We start from the raw sequence: 22,559 nt of genomic DNA on the forward strand, positions 1-22,559 counted from the left end.
CTACAAGAGAACTACTTCATGGCCTGCCTAGGGGCTCAGCACGTCGTTTGCCTTACAAAGATTTTCTACATACAGAATGTTGCTTCATTTTTGGGAAGTCATTTATCATGCGCAGGAGGGTGCAGAAAAGAGCTGAAACCACACTGACACATTCCCTTTGAAAAGTGTCATACGATCTTTTGTGTCCACGGGGAAGACCGGGCCTAATTTAAAAGAAAATGTCGGATTGCAGAAGAGGAAGTTTCTGTCAGCACAGGGTCAGAGGTTTGTGGCGCACATGGAAAGTGCACCGGCAAGTAAGCCATCACTAACAAGTCTAACACCCACCTTCCCCCACCCCCACGTGAAGGGAACATCAGGGTCTTATATTACCAGCCACGGTGTTGAGAAACATCAGGTATTCGAAGTTGGAAATCTCTCTGTGTTGCCAGCGCTGAGTCATGTTGGAAGCCTTGAAGATCTGCCGAGGGGTGGCCAGAGAGATGCGTCTGAAAGACAGAAACAAACAGGTAGCCGTGAGCGCGCAGCTTCACCTGGACACAAGGGGCCACTCTAAGGTATCACACCTCCCGCCCAATGTCAGTCAGAATAAAAAGGTCACTATTCTCCAAGTTCAAATTTTAACACACAAATATCAACAAATAAAATCTCATAGTTGAACATTCCAGCCAGATTGTGTTTTCCTCGTGAATTTCAATTATTTCTAGCACGGGTTCCAATATCCCTTCCTTTCAATAAAACAAAATCATTAAAAAGACGCGTCTGCGTAGTACCACGTGCACTTTATAAGGGGAATTGGGTTTATTGCAGAAACGTGAAGCAGGATGCTGGGGTCTGGCCTGGTGGTTCTGCGAAGACCAGAGGGCCCCTGTTTATTTTCACGGTTTATAACCTAATGAGGGCAGAAGAATAACAGTCTTAAATCAGGGGCTGGACATTGTCATGTGCCACGTTCATAAATCTGCCGCCGCCGCAGCTGCACGCGGGTTGCTGCCGCCCCAGGCCTGCAAGGGTCTAATCCGCACACGGCCACTGATCGGCAACATTAGGAAGGGACTCACGGCCGCCATTAAAAGCTCACACCTAGGAATGACCCTGTCGGCCATGATATGTTTCCAAGGCACGTCAGGATATACCGTGTGGTACAAATCAGAAGAAAGGGGGGGGGGGGGTTGCCGGGCTTCCAAATCCATTCTCTTAAACCTCAGCGTCTGGGAAACTTTGGGGCCCAGCTATAAATAACTAGGGCAATTAAACTATTGGTGTTTCCGATGCAGATTTCCTGAAGTTTGTCACAAGAATATATTAAACTACTTCCTTGTATTTATAAATCAAGCACGGAGGAATTTATCCTGAACGTCAAGTGGGGAACATTGTCCAACCCACTCTTTCAGCACACATATTACCAAGGAAAGAAGCACAACATCATTTAATCTGATATTATACTTAAATAATACACCAGGGACAGCCATACTGCCAGAAAACAATGTGAATTTTCCCACAAAGATTCCCATGAAAAACATGATGAAGAATTACAATGCAATCAATCTTCCAATATACACGTCTATTTAGATCATGCAATTCAAACACGAAAAAACGGTTGGGACAGAACTTAGCACTGCAGACCAGCTTATTTAACAAAAGCGCACAATTTTCACAGATCAATTAACCGAGGCACAGGCAGTTTAATGTGAATCTCCTAGGGTGACTTAATTTGTTCAAGTGGAGAACAATTAGTTCATTTCCTGGGTACTTTTTATAAATATGATAAACCTTCCGTTTTTGTTATTTTCTGGCAAGAACAGCAGGGTATTGTACTAGCAGTTGAATCAACGCTTCAGAGATTCAACCTGGAACCTACAGTGCAAAATCTAAGTTGTTATAATCAACAGCTATGTCACAATATCAGCTTATAAAAAGTGGCATTTCCCCCACAGTCCTTCTTTCGATATGTTGAAACTAAATGGGGTAGTTGGCAGCAAATTAAAAATTAATATGTTGCAGGTTTTTACTAGGAGCTCGGGAGTCATTCTAATGCAACTGGCTAGAAACACTTAAAAGAAGCATGCACGTAAATGTAAACTCTGGATCTCGAGTTTTAGAGTTAGTAGCTTAGCCAGTGCATCATTTACCAAGCAGGCATACGTGCACAACTGTGTTCAATATCTACACCTTGATATCATATTGTCTTTCCATGCAGAAGACATAGGGATTTTCTGTGCAACTTAGTATCATTAGGTGAACAAAAAGTTACATTTGTAGTTGAAAATGATTGCAAATTCCGGTTTTGACTAATGGATATCGTCAAGCATGGGACACGTAAAGGGATAGGGAAGGGATAGGGAAGGGGAAGGGATAGGGACGGGGAAGGGGACAGGGATAAGGAAGGGAAAAAGAAAGAGGATTGTCAAAAGTGGCCCATGCAACATTCTTAAAGCATCTAAAATCTCCTAACTTTATGGGTATTCGCAAACACATTCAATAAAAACCTGGAAGCATACTTAGAACGGGCAATTGTATTTTCCAAGGTGAGAAACCGTATGAACAGCCAGAAATTTAATAGGTGTTTTACACAAGGAATTTCAACACCTTGAAATATACTTTCCAGGTGGAGGAATAAAGTATTTAAACACAATCCTATAAAATCGGCAGATTTTCTACCACTTTAGTTTAAGGTGTAGGCATGAAAAACTCTAGAATTTCATAGAGTTCCATGGGCCACCCATGAGATTTTAATGAATTTCATGAAAAGAATAACTTTACGATAGACACAAGCCTATGGCCTGTAATTTTTTTTGCCAACTGGTCCTTTTTTTAAATTGTTTTTGTTAGATTTTGCAGTAGCCAATTGGTTCTTAAAATAAGAAGAATTTGTAAGCAAAACATTTAACTCCAGTAGCTGCTGAGTTAAAAAGAGAATGTCTTCACTTATGGGTATTATTCTCTTAGGTCAAAAATCATATGCATGGCAGAAAATAGCCATCAGAGCTTGTATTTCTGACTAGTGACAGGAATGCCACTTCTTACAACTAGGTCAGGCTGACGTTCAAATAAAAAACGGAAATAATTTCCAAAAGCTGCTAACACATTTGCTTGAAATAAATAATAGAATTGTGGTAATGTTCAGACCAGTTACCTTGTCTGTGGGAGTCCAAAATTGGTGCCAATGCCAACGCGTGGCAAACAATGTACCACTTTCTTTACAGTTGAATGGTCTGGAAAGTTGAACATCACAGCAACTGTGGAAAAAAAAAGCTGAACCATGAAATCATACACAGCAGCAAGGTATATCACATCATTTAAAATGTCAAATCATAAACTAACAAACGAGCCAATATGGCATGAGAAAACATGCTGTTTCTATACAGAAGAACAGTGTGTGAGAGGAGGCCTGGGCCACCTGTGTACCCAAATACATATGTAAAGAAAAACATGAAGCCGACACCTCCAAGTTATTACCGCCACACTACTGCAACAGAGAGCTCGAGCAAATACGTATGTAAAAACTTCAATAGATGACATGCGAAAGGTCGCTAGCGTTTGCGGAAGCCACGACCGGGTTGAGAATTATACGGTATGTTTTACTAAACCGTTTCTAAGTAGATCTCATGTTTTAAATTTGACTCATGTTTGCATCAATGTTTTTGAAAAATTGTGAAACAAACAACAGATGGTTTACAAATTTCCATCTTGTATGCTTTCCTCAAAATATGTAAGAAAAAAGCGTACCTTGAAATATTTATTATGTACCAAAAACATGACCTCTAGATTAGGCAGACAAGGGAGGAGTGCAGCTAACTTTAGTAAACAGTTTATTCACTTTAACAAACAGGTTATTTCATTAAAAAAAAAAACCATAAAACAATAATTTAAAAGGTCAGGTATAGATTAAGAGGTAAGCTCACCAAATCAAACAATTTCACTTGGTTACATACGGGTAATAAGAGAAGAATGTTAAATTATATTTTCTTTGGTAAGGTTTAAGGTGAAATGCAGAGGACAGTATGTTCCATGGTTTAGGTTCGAATAATCCGTCTTTCTCAAATTTTCGGACGTTTTAAACACGCAGGTTTACCAACAGATCAGCAGAGTTTAATGTGATACTTTTTATTATTGTGTGGTGGGGAGGGGCCATAATTAACGAGAGGCAACGCTTCGAGTGGATACTGATGCCAATCTCCTCCCTCAAAAACGGTAATAAATAAATAGCATGATACACGAACACATCTGCATTTATGACAAGGCAATTTTGCATGTGTAGCAGTTTTATAAAAACATATTTAACCAAAACTAGAATCGAACGGCTTACATGTTGCCAGTAAGTTACAATCACAGTGAGAGACCTCGTGCCTATTGGGAAAGCTGATTTCCCTTTGTAAATTCAACAGACAACATGGGTCTCAGTAGACAGTGTGTTGCTCATGTCAATTGTAGTATACTGTGGTAATAATATGGAATTTTACCCATGCACTGTAGTCATAAATTTGTGATTGCGTGTTTATTTGTAGAGCTGTTCTAATAAACCTGAGAATTTGGACCATATGCATTTTGACTGTCAAGGCATATCAATATACAGATATAGAAATAACAAGGAAGCGCCTCCCCTGGTGGCAGTTGAAAATCGGTTTATGCGATCACGGACCAGCCTTCCCATTAGTACTGCACTAGTTCCCTTTAGATCAGACAAAGGGTTAAGATAGATTTTTGATAAGATAGGGTTGAGAACTATTTTAAACTGGAGAATAAACTGGGCGACTGCAGAATTGACCCCTTCCCCCCTCCCGATTAACAGGTCTAGCAGAAATACTTTTTTCTTCTGAGAACTTTTCAGCGCCACAACACGGAGCCATCACAAACAAAAACTGTGAGAATACGGGAACATTGTGCAAAAAAATCAGCTTAACAGAAAGGGAAGAAACGAATGGTGAGGGACAGCACCATCCAGAATAGTGCCAGGTACAATGCACCAAGTACTGGAAGGAAAGAACAGGGCACAGCTACTGCAAAGCAAGCCACCAAGCAATACAACAGCCTCCCCGGGGGCAGAAAGCATATGGAAAATTGCACAGCAGACTAAGGAGTCTGCCACCACCGTCCAGTACAGAGAAGGCACCAAGGCCAGCATGAAAGAGCAACAACAATTCATCCCCAGACAACACCAGCAGGGAGAGACATCTCCTAAAAGAGCCAAGGGTCAAGACCCGGACATGGAACCTCAACCCAAAGGACTGCGAGAGTCAGAAGTGCAAGCAACAAGAGGAAGAAGGACGCGGGCAACCCTACACTGGAGACCAGGGTGCAGGGGCGTAGAAGCACCATGAAATCATCAACCATTCACCAGAAAGGAAGAAATGGAGCAAACAACAAAGATGAGCATCACTCTAGAAAGGGAGTAAGAAAAGGCACTTGTAGGAGACAACCACCCGGAGGCAGGCGAGTGCAGAAGACCAAAGAAGGGTCCTTGCAGAACAGGGAGGAAGGGGGGGTCATGAAGGAATCTGCGGCTAGAATACAGATACATCGTTACCGAAGGTAAGTAACTCGTACATCTGATAGAGACTACTAGCCGCAGATTCCTTAACGTAGAATAAATACCCTAGCCATACCCAAGGGGGAGGAGGGTCTGCAAGAGGACCTCCCCAGCGGGGACGAACACAGGGCCCCAAAAGGGGATGAGTCACGGGGACAGGGAGAATAGCCCAGCCCCCTCACGCAGAAGAGAACCTCATCATCTTGGAAGAACACCAGGCCTCACAGGGGATGTGTGACGAAGACAAGAGAGACAGCCCAGCCCCCAGCAAGTAGGAGAAGGCATCGACAAGGTGAAAAGGGGGGGCAGTGCACCCCAAGCCCATTTAACGTACCAGAGACCCCCACCAGAAGCCCCAGAGGCACAGGCAGCGCAGACGAGTGCAGGGGAAGAATACCTACCCCAAGACTCCAAGGAGAAGAGGTAGAAATGAAGACAAAGGCCTCCACCGGAAAACACATACAGTGAAAAAAGGTAGCCGAACCTATCACAGCCTGAAGTAGACAGACAAGACAGAACGGCGCCTCAGTCCATAAGGGCAGGCGTGAAAAGAAAGACGTAGTCTCACAAGGCTCCAGCGGAACAAAAAGCAGGAGCACCAGGGCCCACGCCAAGGCCCCTCGGCCGCAAACCAGAAGAGCAGGCAGGCGCAGCTGGCCGCTGACAAGCGCCACCAAACCGAATGCCCAGACTACGACGGGTTTAAAACAAAAGCCAGAAAAAACACCAATTGACCCCTAGAAGGAGATCGGTCCGGACAAAACCGATCCACACAGAAGCGAGACCAGCTGGAAAATAAGAGAAGAAACAAGTAGGGCGGACCAAGCCGTCAACACAGGAAATTATCCCTTCTGGAACCCCCGACAGGGGACCCAGCCGAACGTCGGACAAAAGGGCCAAATCAACACAGTACAACGCCGTGGATGGCAAAGCCACGCCCAGGCTAGACCTAGAGACCGCACCAGCAGAATACAGCCACACCAGGAAAGGCGAGGAACCCACAAAGGGGAGGGTAAGAGCTATACAATAGCAACAAGTACCCCACTCAGGGTATGACACGTCCCAAAGAAATTATGAGATCCACTCTTAGGGAAGAAAATCCCGCATCAGAGAACAAAACCATAAAACCTGTGGCAGAAACCACAGAAGGCTTAGTAATCAGCCAAAAAGTACACTCTTTCAGAAAAGGGGCTGAACCAGCAGCCAACTAAGGAGAGGGGCCAGCCAAGGGACCAGAGGGCACAGCAAACCACACAGAAAGTGTAACGGTCACTCCAAACACCAGATTCTAGAAGCAAGTGAGATAACACCTCCCACCAAGTCCCGGAGGATCAACAAACCAGCCTACGGAGGAGGAGGGGGATGGAGCACCACAAGAAGACGCTGAATGGCGGAGTCCGCATGAGTGTCAAAAAGAAGGACCCCATCAAAGGGCAGGTCAACCAAAGGCTCCCTAATATTTTCAGGAAAAACAGCACCACGTAGCCAAGCATGGCAACGGAGAGCCACAGAAGTGGCCATAACACGGCTGAAAGCATCAGCAACATCCAAGGTCGCACGAAGAATAAACGCGGCCAAATCTCCTGCAACAGGCGCCAAAGAGGGGAGCCCCGAAGGACTACACCTTGACGACATCACTCTCTGAAGCCGAAACCGCCGGCGACTCCGCGGAAGTCCCTGCGCGAAGCAAGGTATCCGCGACGTCTCAGTGTGGTTCCGTTAATTCTGAACCCGTTCTATAAATAGCATGGTTTCGTTACGAATTTGATAGTAGCAAACCGTAACTAGTGAGTTCGGCAAGTACGAGTGATCTCGTCATGCTAGACCTACAGATTCACTATGTATTTGGAGATTTCGTTCCGAACCATGGGTTCCATTTTGTGCATGGCAGCCATTCTTTGGTTGCCCTCACATAGGCCGTCGACTGCGGCCGAGCAAGTCCTTGGTACACGTACATGTCGATTCGAGTTCGTGTTGACTTCTGGATGAACCAAGTGAACTGACCTCGTTGCCTGAAGCTGACCTTGTTGAACCAGTTCTTTGCCCTATAGCTGATCAAGATTAAGGATCAGAACACAGGACATTGTAAAGTTTGATATACACACACACATCCCTTATCTTGCTCTGTATCTATTTCTGTTTCTTCCTTTATGGCATCTTTTATGACATGGGTTGTGGTCCTTCTATTATGGGTATCGTCTGACTTATGTAAGAAGGAATGTTGGGCTTTTTAGTATAATTGATGGTGGGCCGGTTAACCGAAAAGTGGGTTTGCCGTTATGCGATACCTTCTGTAATAATGCCAACGATTGGACAAATTGTAAATAATGGGTGTTTGTCCGGAATGTGTTTTTTTGGCATAAAAGGGATGACTCGTTTTTTACCAATTTGAGCAGTCTCCTACGAATATACGCGGTGTTGTACTTCGTGGACCTCTGTTTCTGGTTGCAGCCAATAAATTCGATCTTTAACGCCACCAAGAAGTTTCCCGTGTCTCTGTATTCTAAGACAGGTGAACCCGAAGACTTTGGGCGTGCCCCTGGGTACTAAAAAGCCCGGTTCTTCAGTTGGCGCCCAACACGGGACGACTTCAGTGGGTACCGGTCTAAGCCCGAAGATTGCGAGGAGCTTTGTGAGGAAATTCCGGAAGAGGGCCCCCACTTCATCGACCCCGGTATGTCGAACGTGGACTGAAGGTTTTTGCTGCAAGCTTCCCGCTTTTCCTGACGGCTACGAAGGACTGCTGCCCTGACTGTCGCCCTGTCTTGGACACCCCCCCTTGTGATGAGTTGTACGGCGAGACGATAGACGGGTCTTCTGGTGGCGTGACTGATACCTTAGCTAAGTATAAGTGGGTCGCTCCCAGTACTTTGTTTTGGGTTTCTTTGGGTCTTTGATTTGGTTCTTGCAATTACCAAAGCCGAGGGACTCGTACATTTACGAGACTATCGTTTGTGATAAATCCCTTGAAGTTTGAAGCTAGATTAGTGAGCGAGATGCCTGGTCTTAGCAAAATTAGGAAGATATTTTGTTGTGGTCATAACAGGGATTCCCGGTTGGAGGACTCATGTCCGATACCTCCGGTTGGAACTCCGACTTATGAGCTCTATTCTAAACATGGCGTGGGTCCCATTACGTTTAATGAAGTATGGGTCCGCTACACTAGGAAAGATGGTGTCTTACGATGGCCTCAACATGGTAGTTTCAATACTGAGATTTTAAATAATTTGGAAGCTGTATTATTCAGGAAGAAAGCCCGGCCGGCAATGTTTGACTCTTTCCGCCTTTGACGAAAGGAAGCCAAACAACAAGAGATTAAACAAGCTAAAAGAGATCAGAGAGAAAAGGATGTATCGATAATGCAAGCTGCTAAGCAGTTTAAAGAAAATGAAGATGATCAAGCGATTGAGGAGTTGCATAGGCAACATAATATGGCCATCGATAAATGTTATCCAGCTTTGCCCTCTCTTCTACAAAATGCAACAAAGGACCCTGAAAAGGATCCTTTGATGTCACATTTGTTGAGATTACCACCCCCTTATGTGCAGAGTGCTACAGCACCTCCGCAACCTGCTGCTCCTCCTACGGCGCAGCCTCCTCTGGGGCCGCCGACTTTGCTATCAGTTCTGCCTCAAACTTCTTTGTCTCACTCTCCTGTACCTTCGACTTCTCTTACGACTACTGCTACGTTTCTATCGCCTCAAAATACTTTGTCTCCTGTCCTTATGACAGCTTCTCCTTCTGCTCGACAAAGAATGACTGATACTCTCTTTTGTCTCCTTTCTTTGGGTCATTGAGTATGACCCCTGTTTCTGCACATAAACAATTACGTAGCCAGCTTCCTGGTCCCGAAGAACGGGCAGTGTTAGATCTTTTGGCTCGTAGATGGATTTCGAATATCTTGAGATATGATCTAGAGTCAGTTATGGATGTCTTCCAGCAGTGGGAAGCACCGAAGCAAAGGTACGCTTTTGATGTTATGTGTACTCTCCTCCGTGAGGAATTGGAAGATAATTAATCGGGTCAAGTCTCATTGGAGTTACTTAATGTACAGTCCGAGTTTGCGAAAGGGACGATAGTGGGTCCCGGCGTTGAGAAAGCAGTTGCGACGATACTCGCGTTTAGGAGCGAGCTTCCGTCTCAGCCACTGTTTGAGTCTGATCCTTCCGTTAGGAGGAAAGTGAGACAGTATCCGATGAGAGAGGTTCCTCCAGTATGGCGCGATGCGGTAGCTGCTGGTGCGAATAATGTTCCTCCAGCTATACCGGCACATTTTCATAGAGTATGGGTACATGTTCCGTGAAAGAGAGTTGAAGTTTTGGCTCTTAAACAGTCTTTACCTGATCCCTGTAAGAATCCGGCTGGATATTACAAGTTGTCCCAGACAGTTGACGCATGCATCGTGAATTTAGCTGACATTGACATGTTGTCGGGTAACGTGGTTCCCCAACCTTTGTGGGCGAAGATTCGTCATGAGGATCATGCGCCAGAGTTAGGTGATACATGGGTGAATATCGCTGCTACAGATGGTAGACAGGTTGGTGGAGCTAAGCCTGAGCCTTTAGTTGCAGATTTACCTGGCAGGATTATCGATCTTATGAAGACAATGATGCCGGCTTTACGAGTGAATTGGGATAAATTAGCCGCATGTAAGCAAAAGGAGGATGAAAGTGTGTCTGATTTCTTCACTAGGTTTGAGGAAACATTTATAGATCATAGTGGTCAGGATAGGAGTACGGAAGGTGGTCAGAGGCTGTTCGTGGACAAGTTTGTCTTTAATTTGTTACCCGAGCTTTGTAATAAGTTGAAATATTCTGAGAATTCATGGGCTGTTTCTTCATCGGCCCAGATATTGGTGACTGCACAGTACTACGAGAATAGGGACAAGGATGAGAAAGATAGAGTAGAGAAAAAGACTAAAGATTTGAAGACAAAGGTTCTGTTGCAACAGGCGTACCCGCCTCGCCCGACTCAACAAGAGTCACAGCAACGTTCGCAGTTTCAGCATCAACCACAGTTTCAGAGGATATCACAGAAGCCTGCGTATTTTCCTCCAAGGCCGCAGTTAGGTCCGAATCAGTGTGCATATTGTAGGGAGGACGGGCATTTCAAGAGTGATTGTCCTGTTTTACGACAACGTGCGAATGGTATGTCGGGTCCGAGAGGTCGTGGTGGTTTCCAGCAAGTATCGAGGGGTAGAGGGCGTGGCGGGTGTCCTCAGAACGAGCGTTCCTTTCCCCCCACAGAATTCTATTAATTATTTTGATCAGCAGAATGTTCCGACTGGCAGGTCTGCTCAATATTATGCTGATGATTATTACATTGAGAGCGAGAGTACTGATTATAATGATTGCTAGGATAGCCAAGGACAAAGGGAGGGAGTAGTGTCAGTTCCAGTAGACCAGAGTGGACCTTATGTTGCAGTAGTCACCATGGGTGTGGTAGAGCCTTTTCTTTTGGAGACTGGTGCTGCGAAGAGTTCTATCATGCACTCTAAACTCCCTGGCGCACCTTTGTCTGGCTTAACTAATGTTTCGGTAGGATTCTCTGGCGCCCCAGTTCGTAATCCAGTTTCTAGTCCTTTGTCTCTTTCCATCGGGCCTTGTAAATTGGAAGCACCCCTTATTTTAACGACAGGTTGTGGTGAAAATTTGTTGGGTTTGGATTTGTTGAAAAGGTTGAATGCGACATTGCATTGTTCTCCTTCGGGAGTGCAGCTTACATTGGGTAAGAAAGTGATCTCCCCGATGTATTTGTCTAAAGATCGGCTTCCACCGGAATTACGTTCTCTCCCTGATACTCTTTGGGCTACTGGTCCTAAGAAAGTTGGTCTTTTGGAGATTCCACCTTATGTTGTAACGCTTAAAGCGAATGTTAAATTGCCACGTATTCCCAAATATCGGATTTCTAGTGATGGTGAAAGAGCGCTTTTAGCGATCATCTATGATTTGATTGAGAAAGATGTGATTGAAGAAACGAGAGGTAATGTGTGTAATAGTCCTGTGTTGCCTGTTCTGAAGCGTACTGACTCTTCTCAGCCGCCTGTTTACAGGTTTGTGATCAACCTTCGAGAGGTCAATAAGATTGTTGTGCCACAGTTTCCTGTTCCGGACATTACTGCTTTGCTGACTATGATTCCTGCTTCAGCTGCCTGGTTTTCGGTTATAGATCTGAAGAATGCTTTCTTCAGTATTTCAATTGCCGAGGAGAGTAGAGATATTTTTGGCTTCTCTTTAGGAGGCCGAAGCTTCCGGTTTAAACGCGCTCCCCAAGGTTATTGTGAAAGTCCCTCCATCTATAGTCAGGCTTTGAAAACACAGCTTGGTGCGATTGTTTTGCCTGCTGGTGTTGCTCTTATTCAGTATGTGGACGATCTGTTAGTTGCTGTTGATGATGAGGGAACTTGTCAAGAAGCTACTCTTTCTTTGTTGCGACATTTGTCTGACCTTCACCATAAAGTGTCACCTTCGAAGTTGCAGTAGTGCCGACAAGAAGTGACCTACTTAGGTCATCTCTTGTCAAAGGAGGGAAAAAGGTTGACCCCAGAACGAATTCAAGCGATTGCGCAAATGACCGTGCCATCCACACAGAGAGAAGTGCGTGCTTTCTTGGGTATTACCTCGTACTGTAGGCAGTGGATTCCGAATTTTTCATTACTTGCGAAACCTCTGTTGGCACTTACTCTTAAGGATACTCAGAATCTCTTCCTTGGTCTGACGAATGTCAGAAAAGTTTTTCTGGATTACGTGATGCATTGTGTTCTGCTCCAGTGTTGGGTACTCCCGACTACAGTAAGCCTTTTACACTCTATGTTCACGAGAGAGAGGGTTGTGCATTGTCAGTTTTGACGCAACAGTTTGGTGACAAGCAGCGTCCATGTGCGTATTTCTCGTCAACTTTGGATCCGGTAGCTAAAGCATTGCCGAGCTGCTGGAGAGCTACAGCAGCAGCGGCTGTTTCTATTCGACAGTCTGCTGGTTTGGTGATGGGCAATACGTTGGTTGTGATGGTTCCACATGCGGTGGATACTTTATTGAACAGAACGAAGACTCAGCATTTGACTAGTGCGCGGTAATGAGCTGACACTTTTGGCGAGTCATGTGCACATAAAGCGATGCAACACGTTGAATCCAGCCACCTTGTTGCCGATTTCTGTAGAGACAGATGTTCAAGAGCAAGCAACATGATTGCTTTCTCAGGACAGAGGAAGAGACAAAGGGTAGAATTGACCTGAAAGATACTCCTCTTTTGAATCCTGATGGTACCTTATGTAGGAGAGTGGGGTCTGCTATCCCATGGCCACCCCAGATTTTTGCTTTTTGCTTCACTGGTTTACGACTTTCCCTGGCTGAGGGCCTGCTAATCAGACCCACAGCCTAGCTGTTCTCTCTCTAAAATTACAACCATGTACCCTAGGTGCATTTACCAATTGGTACTGGGCCACCTTATCAGTCCCTGTACAGTATACCTTAGGTATCCAGGGCATAGGTGTACCCAGGGCCTACCAGGGGCTGCAGCATGTATTATGCCACCCCGGGCTGGCCATCCAAAACAGACACAACTGGCTGCACGACAGCTGAGGCAAGGTGGTGTAATCACCCTTTGCTTTAGATATAGTTCCCTATATCTAAAACCTAAAATGGACACATATATTCCTATCAGTCACTCCTATGGAAGGCCTTATCAATCCTGAAGGCAGAGTGCTGGGAATTATGTGAGATGGTGCTCTGGCATGAGCTGAGCCCGGTTGCAGCTTGCGGAACCAAGTCCTAATAGCTGTTCCATGATAACGCTATACCATATACTCTTAGGTGCATTAAAATCCTCGCTGTTAAATGCTAACTCTGGTATAACATTATCAAAACATGTCGAGTACGGTGTCATACGAATTGGAATACTACCCCCTCGCCAATTCTGGCGACGGGGGTAGCATTCCACCCTTCTAGAGGGACACGACATGTATGTAACTGTGAACCCCGGTTAAAGTTAACTCGAGCCTCAGCATCACAAATGGATGCTGCCACCACAGACACAAGTCTGACCTCCTGCTGCTGGGAGTCCTTCCAGCGAGGGAGGCTCAGACAAAGGGTTTCCTGCCTTGGGAGGTGCTAGCACCACCCCAGACAGGATTTTGTGTATTAGGTAGGCCAAGGCTGAAAGGAATGAGACATGGCTGGGGCACACAAGGTGCCCTGTGCATACACCGGTTCCAACCAGTTGCTGGGTCACTCCAGCCCCAGCTCTGGCGGGAAACCGGACAAAGGATAGGGGGTGTAACCACCCCCCTTCCTGGTCCCACCCAGGGGAGGGACCTAGTCGTAGTGCAGCCCCCTTTAGCTGAATAAAGGTAGGAGCTGGTCCCATTCCCAGTTAGATTAATCTTGACAACTTCCACGAAGGAACTCTTGACCTTCGACCTCCTGAACATCAGAAGACTGAAGAATCTCCCCTATGGTCAGGGAGTCACCATCCTGCTTCGCAGGCACCATCAAGCTCCTGTGCGGTTTGCTGCAAGTCCTTCCTTCCCGGAATCCGACGACCCAGCTCAACAAGACCCGGACCTCCAGACCCCTCTGACCTCTACCCACATCCACAGCACAGCTGGGACCCGTGGGTGCGACGAGCAACGTGGAGACGGCCATCTTGAAGAAACCTGCCCAGTGCTTCCAGCACGACCACCGAGGGACCCTCGAGTAAGTGCATCGGGGACTGAGAAGCCCCACACCGACACAGCACCTGCATCCAAGGTCAGCCCCCCCAGCCTCCACGAGATCTGCGTGGGGCCCTTTTGCCTGGTTGCTGCCTTCCCTGTTGTCTGGTCACTTGCCGGCTGGCTCGTGACCTCTGAGACGACGACCCGAAGATTTCAACACTGCTAGTCTGGTCCCCCAGACTGGCCCTTGCTTCCTTGTGACAGAGAAGCACCCCGGACCCTCCTGGTCCGCACCAGACGCCATCTTTGTTCTACCGCGTGGCTTGCACTAGCCAAGGCCTGTTGACCAGATCGACGATCCAACACCGCCAACAGCAGCAGACTACGTGGGACAGCTCGTGCCTCCAGCCTGGTCGTAAAGAACAGCTCCTGGTCCGCGCAGCTACAGAGAGAAGCGACCGTTCCTTCCCCTGAACGCGGCAACAGCATCTGGTTTCCTCCTGGTTCCAGCACCGTCACTGGCCAGTGACCAAGACTCTGTCCCCTTCCCTTTCAGGACTTCTCCTTCCTAGTTCCATCCTTGGAACCACCGGACTCCTCCATCTGGCTGCCTGCCAGCAACTCTTTGTTTCAGGCATCACCGGGAGCAACGCAGCGAGCCCGACACCACTTCAGCCCTATGCACCCGCAGCCTGTGGGTTAGGTAACTAAAGCTTCTAGGTGCTGAAGTCAGTGTCCACTATCCTAGTGTCCAGGTCCACTGTTTTCCCTCCATCCAGCCGGGTTCGTCCGGAATCCGTAACTTTGTAAACTGTAGTATCCATAGACGTTGGTACGCATCCCGCGTGAGAGTTTCCACTCTGCACGCGAGTCCCGTGGGCCTCCTGCTCCTTACTCACCTAGTTCGTAGCGTAGTCCCAGCGATCCTCCAGCCTCTGGATCTCCTTACAGTACTTTCCTTCCTCACATTCCATTGTTTTTAGTATATGGTTTGTCGTGCCCCTAAGGCACACGTGTAAATATTGTGCTAACTCGTATTTCCTTCTTAGTATTGTCATGTGCTTAGCCCTCTGATCTCATAAAGAGTTCAGAGGTGTTGTTATTAATAAATATATTGTTTATTTTCATAACAACCTGTGTGGTGTCCTTTCATCTGGTATTCAAGGGGTTATATTGTGGTAAAACAGCTGGCTTCACATGCCAAAAGAGTTTAGCCTAAGACTGCTTTGTCCATGCTACCATTAGGATAGCTGGTCTATAAGGTTGACTTACAACCAATCACCATAAGGGTTGTTTGGGCTGATACAAGGTGATCACTAGAACTAGCAAGCATCATATATCAGGCCAACTTCTCACACCTTATGGGTAGATGGTTCATGCTTTAAGCTTCCGAATGGCGATACGACTGCAGCGTATGCGGTTACGACTTTGCACACGATCATTGAAGCTTCACGTATTCCACAGAGTTCAGCTCAAGCAGCAGAATTGATTGCACTGACAAGAGCGTGTGTGTTGTCAAAAGGAAGAAGAGTGACTGTGTATACCGATAGTCAATATGCGTTTGGTGTCGCCCATAGCTTTGGGCGGTTGTGGAAGGAACGTGGATTCCTCACTTCCCATGGTACGAAGATTCAGCATGGACAGTTGGTGAATGAACTTCTTGAGTCGCTTACATTGCCGATGCAAGTTGCGATTGTGAAATGCAGTGCACATAAGAAAGTTACAGATGATGTTAGTCGTGGTAATGCGTTTGCGGATGAAGTAGCGAGAGAAACGGCAAAAGATGTGACGAGTCGAATGTATATTGCAGGTCCAGCCAGATGGGTTCCGGATAGAGGAATGTGTGACGACACAATAGAGTGTGTGAAATTGATTCAGGCTGAAGCTACTGAGAAAGAATTGAGCGTGTGGAGAGAGAGTACGGGAATGTTGGATTCGACTGGCTGTTGGATTGAATTGTCGGAACACCAGCGATGGTTGTTGCCTGATGCGTATGTGCTTGCAGTGGTTACGATGGCACATGGAATGGCTCACATTAGTGCGAAAGGGATTTGTAAGTTGTTGGCTCCAGTGTGGCAGAATGGTGGAATTCCTAAGTGTGCGGAGAATCTGGTCAAGAACTGCATGGTTTGTCTGATGCATAATCCTGGCAAGGGAACCCCAACTCCAGCCGGTCACTTCACGCCTCCGACGTATCCGTTCGAGGTGTTGCAATTGGATTTTATCCACATGGAGAGATGTAACAATCTGAAATACGTCTTGGTGGTTGTCTGTGCCTTTTCAAGATGGGTAGAGGCTTATCCCCTAAAGGATAACACTGCTGTATCCACAGCTAAAGTTCTGCTCAAGGAATTCTTCCCTAAGTTTGGCTTGCCAAGAATGGTATGGAGTGATAATGGAAGTGAGTTTGTGGGCCAGATCATGAAGAGAGTATGTGAGGGTTTGGGCATAAGGCAAAAATTTCATGCTGCGAATCACCCCCAATCAGCTGGTTTAGTCGAGTGCTATAATGGTACTCTGAAGCTTAAGCTAGCCAAGATTCAGGCAAGTTCTGGTCTCCAATGGCCCGATGCGTTGTCGTTGGCACTTTTGTCAACTAGAACTACAGTGCATTCCCGAATAGGACTTAGTCCATACGAAATCGTGTTTGGTCGCCCGGCAAATGTGTGGGGAGTGCCAAGACCAACGAAGTTCAGCGACATCGAATATCCTGTGTTGGTTGATTACTTGTATGATCTGACGGCTAAATTACGTGTTTTACATCAACAGGTTCATGATAACCTCCCACAAGTATCTGAGGATCCAGGTCACACCATCAATCGTGGAGATTAGATATTAGTGCGCAATTTCCAGCGGACCAAGAACATTCAGCCCCGTTGGACCGGCCCATACCAAGTACTTTTATCGACACGAACAGCAGTAAGAGTCCACGGGAAGAAAAATTGGATCCACGGCGTACACTGTAAGAGGGTACCTTTACCTCTACCGTCCGACCAGTGGATCCATGAGGGTATTGGTGATTCAGAAACAGAAAGAGTGCCAAAATGTATGCCATTTAGCGACGCACATTTGGTAGGGACCAGGTCTGAGCGAGAGGACGACGATATCTTGCAAGCAGCTGTGTCTCCGCCTTTGAGATTGGACACCACTGAGCCCGAGTTGTTGTTCCGAGATCAGACGGTGCCTGGTAAAGGCAGTTATAATTTGCGACCAAGAAACAATGGACTAATAAAAAAAAGAATCATTTTTTTTCTCTCTCTCTCATCCAAGAAGCTGTTTTGGTTTTTTCCTTCTTTTTCGAACCACCATCCGGGTTCAGCTGTAGGGTCGCGGTATCAAAACTTGGAGTGGTAAACCGTGTAGACGCAAGGTCGACGGTTCTGGTTTGTTCTAGGGCGTTCCCTAGACTTACAGACGCACACCTGAGCGAAGAAAACCAACTGTCGCGAACAGCACGGTTAGAGGATGGAGTTTTTTGAGATTGAGAGAACTACTGCAAGAATGAACTTTAAGACAGAATTGTGTAAATTAATCCGTAGCAAATGGTTTTTAATAACGTGTCTTATAGTGGTTTTTAGCATGATGTTGTCTCTGGTGGGTGGGATTGTTTACGCTACCCAATTGACATTTGTACCTACCTCCCAACCTATCTCTTTCCCTACTACTATTTCTTTGCATTCGTTTCACACTTTACCTGAACATGAACTGATTAGAAGGTCAGAGTTTATTAATAATTCCTTTGTACAACTTCTCCATCAACACCAGTTGGTAGTGAACACCACTAATTGTTGGGTGTGTGGTCTTATGCCACTTACTACGGATAGAGGTATTCCCTATTTGGTTCTGCCGTTCAGTTACAATGGGTCTGTATGGGCATATCAAACGATGTTTATTTATGCCAACGAAGTCTATCCCCTGCGTTCCATGAAAGATAACTCGAGTAATAGTGCCTTGGTGAAGGGAATAACAGATATGATCAGAGATATCGATACATATGAGACTATTCCCAAGGATGAGGCATTAGCTTATATCGGATGGAACGTGACCGGATATAGTGTTAGTCTGAATGAAAAACAGAGACGAAAAAGGTCACCTCCGATTTGGATCGTACCCCATCGTGGTCATTTTTGTCTGCAAGGTAAAGGCAAGAATCCAAGAGCTCAGTTAGGGAAGAGTGTTTGTACTCAGGCGTATGTCTTTGCGTCCCAAACTTCCCCACCGTTTTTAGCAGCTAAGGGCACGTATTTTGTTTGCTATGATAGAGCATACACATGGTTGCCCCTGATTTTTCGGGAACCTGTTATGTTGCATATTTGCTGCCTCCTACGTATACTGCTGCTGTAGATTACCACAGAACGAGAGTGGTTAGGGGTGTCTTCAATCAGAAAGATACCACGGGACAAGAAGTGGGAGACTTTCTCAAGGGTTTCCTACCGTTTTGGGGACCTATGGCAAATAGTAGGAACCTACGGCAATTGACGAGAGTGGTTGAATCCACCATTAATGAAACTGCCGGTGCCCTTAGTAATTTGACCGCTGAGCTCCAAGCGGATCGCCTTATGACATTACAGAATCGAATGGTTTTAGACGTCATACTTGCAGACCGAGGTGGGGTATGTAAATTGATCCAATCGAGTTGCTGCGTTTTTATACCAGATAATGCTCCCACAGTATACCAGGCCATTTCTAGGTTACATAAGATCTCTGAGTCTATAAAAGTGGATAAAGGAGATTGGTCTTTGACTGGATGGTTCTGGGGGCTGTTATCAACTTGGGGATGGAAGATTCTGATGATCATCGTGATGGTTTTAGCGATTCTCTTCTCATTATGTCTCTGTGTACAGTGTGGTCCTGCTATATGTGGCCTTTGTGCTACTACGTGTGTGAAAGGGCCTGTCTCGAGAGAAGTACTGAGTAATAGGATGATGCTCCAGCAGCATCTTGATGATCTGATGAATATTGATATCGATTCGGACGCAGACTGAGTGATTGCCTATGTAAGGGCAAAAGGAGGGTCTGTGGTTCCGTGAATTCTGAACCCGTTCTATAAATAGCATGGTTTCGTTACGAATTTGATAGTAGCAAACCCTAACTAGTGAGTTCGGCAAGTATGAGTGATCTCGTGATGCTAGACCTACAGATTCACTATGTATTTGGAGATTTCGTTTCGAACCATGGGTTCCATTTTGTGCATGGCAGCCATTCTTTGGTTGCCCTCACATAGGCCGTCGACTGCGGCCGAGCAAGTCCTTGGTACACGTACACGTCGACTCGAGTTCGTGTTGATTTCTGGATGAACCAAGTGAACTGACCTCGTTGCCTGAAGCTGACCTTGTTGAACCAGTTCTTTGCCCTATAGCTGATCAAGATTAAGGATCAGAGCACAGGACATTGTAAAGTTTGATATACACACACACATCCCTTATCTTGCTCTGTATCTATTTCTGTTTCTTCCTTTATGGCATCTTTTATGACATGGGTTGTGGTCCTTTTATTATGGGTATCGTCTGACTTATGTAAGAAGGAATGTTGGGCTTTTTAGTATAATTGATGGTGGGCCGGACAACCGAAAAGTGGGTTTGCCGTTATGCGATACCTTCTGTAATAATGCCAACAATTGGACAAATTGTAAATAATGGGTGTTTGTCCGGAATGTGGTTTTTTGGCATAAAAGGGATGACCTCTGTTTCTGGTTGCAGCCAATAAATTCGATCTTTGACGCCACCAAGAAGTTTCCTGTGTCTCTGTATTCTAAGACAGGTGAACCCGAAGACTTTGGGCGTGCCCCTGGCGCCGCTGGGTACTAAAAAGCCCGGTTCTTCATCAGGAGGTGGAGGAGGGGCCAGAGAAGGCTGCAGAGCCGCAGCGTATGCAGTCATTTGGGCCTTAGTCGCCCATGGCGCCCACCGCTTAAGGAGGACAGGGGCTCGGAGACAAGCTGAAAGACCTACCAGTCGACGAATAACGGCCTTGGAGCCATGGCAAGGGAAGGTGTTACAGACGGAACCGGCGGTTCCTGGCCTCCGAGGTAGGGGAGGGACGCTGGAACGACACCGACCTGGACTCAGGGGCTGACAGCAACTTCATCCGGCGCTCCCGCCACGACTTAGGCAATCCGTCGAGTCGCGGTCCTCGCCCAAGCACCACATGCAAATAGGGTGAGGGTCCGTCGCCGACATGGGGCGGGCACAAGAGGTACATGTCTTGAAGCCCAAAGGGATTCGCACACTGTTCCACAACGCCAAAGCGTGAAAAATAAAAGAAGTCCTGAAAACAGGCCAGGACAAAATCCGGATTCACGTTGCATGCGGAAAAGAGAAAACAGTAACGTAGGCACGCTGAGGTGGGACTTATGTATCCTTGCTGATGTCACGGACGCGGACGACGTCAGGGCGGAGTCACGTGGTACCGTCCCCCCGGCGCGCAGGGATGCTGTGGCAAAAAGTTTTCCGGATCCAGTATTAAGGAATCTGCGGCTAGTAATCTCCATCAGATCCAACCATTAAGACTAGTTACTGGCAATACAAACATGTAACTCTGCTTGGGCAGTCAAACTCAGGTACACTTACAGTATCCTTTCTTGAATTAAAAAAGTATATTGTGGAAGTCTTTCTGAACAAGAATGTACTTAACCCTTTCGATGCTGATGACGGAACTGCTCCGTCATCAGCTGCGGTGGCGCTGTGCTGATGACGGAGCGGTTCCGTCATGGCCCGCTCGCCGCGCCTGCGCGGCGCGGATTCCGCGCCTGCGCTGGGAGTTCCATTGAGCGGGCGGGGCCATGACGGAAGCGCTCAGTCATGAGCACAGCCCAACCGCGGCTGGTGCTGGAGCGGTTCCGTCACCAGCATGCGGCTGCCGTGCGGCCGCCCGCCCCCTTAGCGCTGCGGCGGAATAGCCGCCGCAGCGATGTGGTTAAAGAAGCAAAGCCAATATATCTGAGATTTCTTCTGGGGATACTTCCGCTCCATTCCTTTACGGCCAAATAGCTTCCAGACCCAAACGTAGTCGATTGGTGATGTCCCGTTTGCTGTTAGGCCACTGAAACAGTGGAGCATGTACTATTCTTCTGCCCAGCTTATTCAGAAAATAGAAAGAAATGTATTCTCCCTCTGTGCCGTACATTTGGTATAAGGGATTATAGGGCGGTGATTAGAATTCTGGAAAGTGATACTAGGCAGCTTATTGTTTTTGTAGTCTCACTTTTTATTGTCCAAGTGGAGAGTAAGGCAAAAACGAGTACATTCATAGTTGCCCTTCTATAGGTGATTATAGTTAAATATTCTTGCTGTCCTAGAAGCGGAATGTAGCGCTGAGTGCACATTACACACAGCAGGCACACATCGGTAGGATACAGCCCCCATAAGAGGGTAAGATACTAAAGAGTCACCCCACCCATTATTTACTATTCCGCTCCTTAACAACGTGCAAGTGAGGGAAGGTTGCTAGCTGTATTGGAGGCTTTATTTTTATTACTTTTCTTTGCTTCAGCATTCCAGTCCCCACACCAGGACAGCAGAGTAACACCTGATCAGTAAATCATTAGAGTTAGTCGCTGGGACCCTGATATCATATTTTAAAATGTTTAGATTTTCAGGAATTTGATTATTAATGTAGACCTCTGGCCAAAAGGATTGTGATGAATTATCAGTCCAAATAATGTATTGAGATGTTATTAACTGGACTATACATCCGAATAAAATGAAGTGGCTCAAAGATCAACTGAATTGAGAATGTTTTTACAAACTGACTGTATACATTTTACTGACTGTAAATGTTTTTATGTGCTTTTATGGCTTTATAGCTGAAAAAAAGGATTTTGAACTGGGATATAGAAATATATTTATGCATGCATACATAGGATATCTAGAAAAAGACACATAAACAGAATAAAAACTACTAAATTCTCTTACGGCGGTTGTGTCACACCTTCTCTCTCTTCCCCCGTTTGACAGGAGAAATGCAAAACAAAAATGTTTTTTTTAGGTCGAGCCTAGGCAGTGCACATGCGCTGTCTTCGAGACATGTGGTATTCACTCTATGGGCTTTTAAACACACCCAGCACTTTCCATTGTTTTCTTTGTTTTAGTTGGTTAATAGTATAGATTTGTAACGCCTTTTGGCAGTTTTGTTCAGCCATGGAGACTGCCCCTGCTACATGGGTTCTTTCACTATCAGCCATGTATTTTGTTTTAGTGCACTACTTTTTCTTTCTGCTCTCTCCTCGCCACTCGCTGGCGCATGGAGCAGCTTCCAGTTCTGTTCATCTCCCCGTGCCATTTCCCCAACACCACCTCCCACCCCTAGTAACTTATTTACAGTGTCATTGCACGTCTCTGCTTCTACTGCCCTGCTCCCAGCTGCTTCTTTAATTTC

General features: G+C 46.2%; 1 protein-coding gene across 2 annotated transcripts in view; it reads right to left on the minus strand.

The window, feature by feature from the left end:
* LRBA (LPS responsive beige-like anchor protein) overlaps window positions 1-22,559 on the minus strand; it is a 2,244,423-nt gene that overhangs the window by 597,930 nt on the left and 1,623,934 nt on the right. For both annotated transcript variants that reach the window (XM_078676915.1, XM_078676916.1), the window contains exons 42-43: window positions 3,137-3,239; window positions 373-488 (exon numbers count right to left, since the gene is read on the minus strand). In XM_078676915.1, coding sequence (XP_078533041.1) covers window positions 373-488; window positions 3,137-3,239 — 219 coding nt within the window. The remainder of the gene's footprint in view (window positions 1-372; window positions 489-3,136; window positions 3,240-22,559) is intronic.

This window comes from Lissotriton helveticus, chromosome 2_1 (assembly GCF_964261635.1).
Source record: "Lissotriton helveticus chromosome 2_1, aLisHel1.1, whole genome shotgun sequence".
NCBI lineage: Eukaryota > Metazoa > Chordata > Amphibia > Caudata > Salamandridae > Lissotriton > Lissotriton helveticus.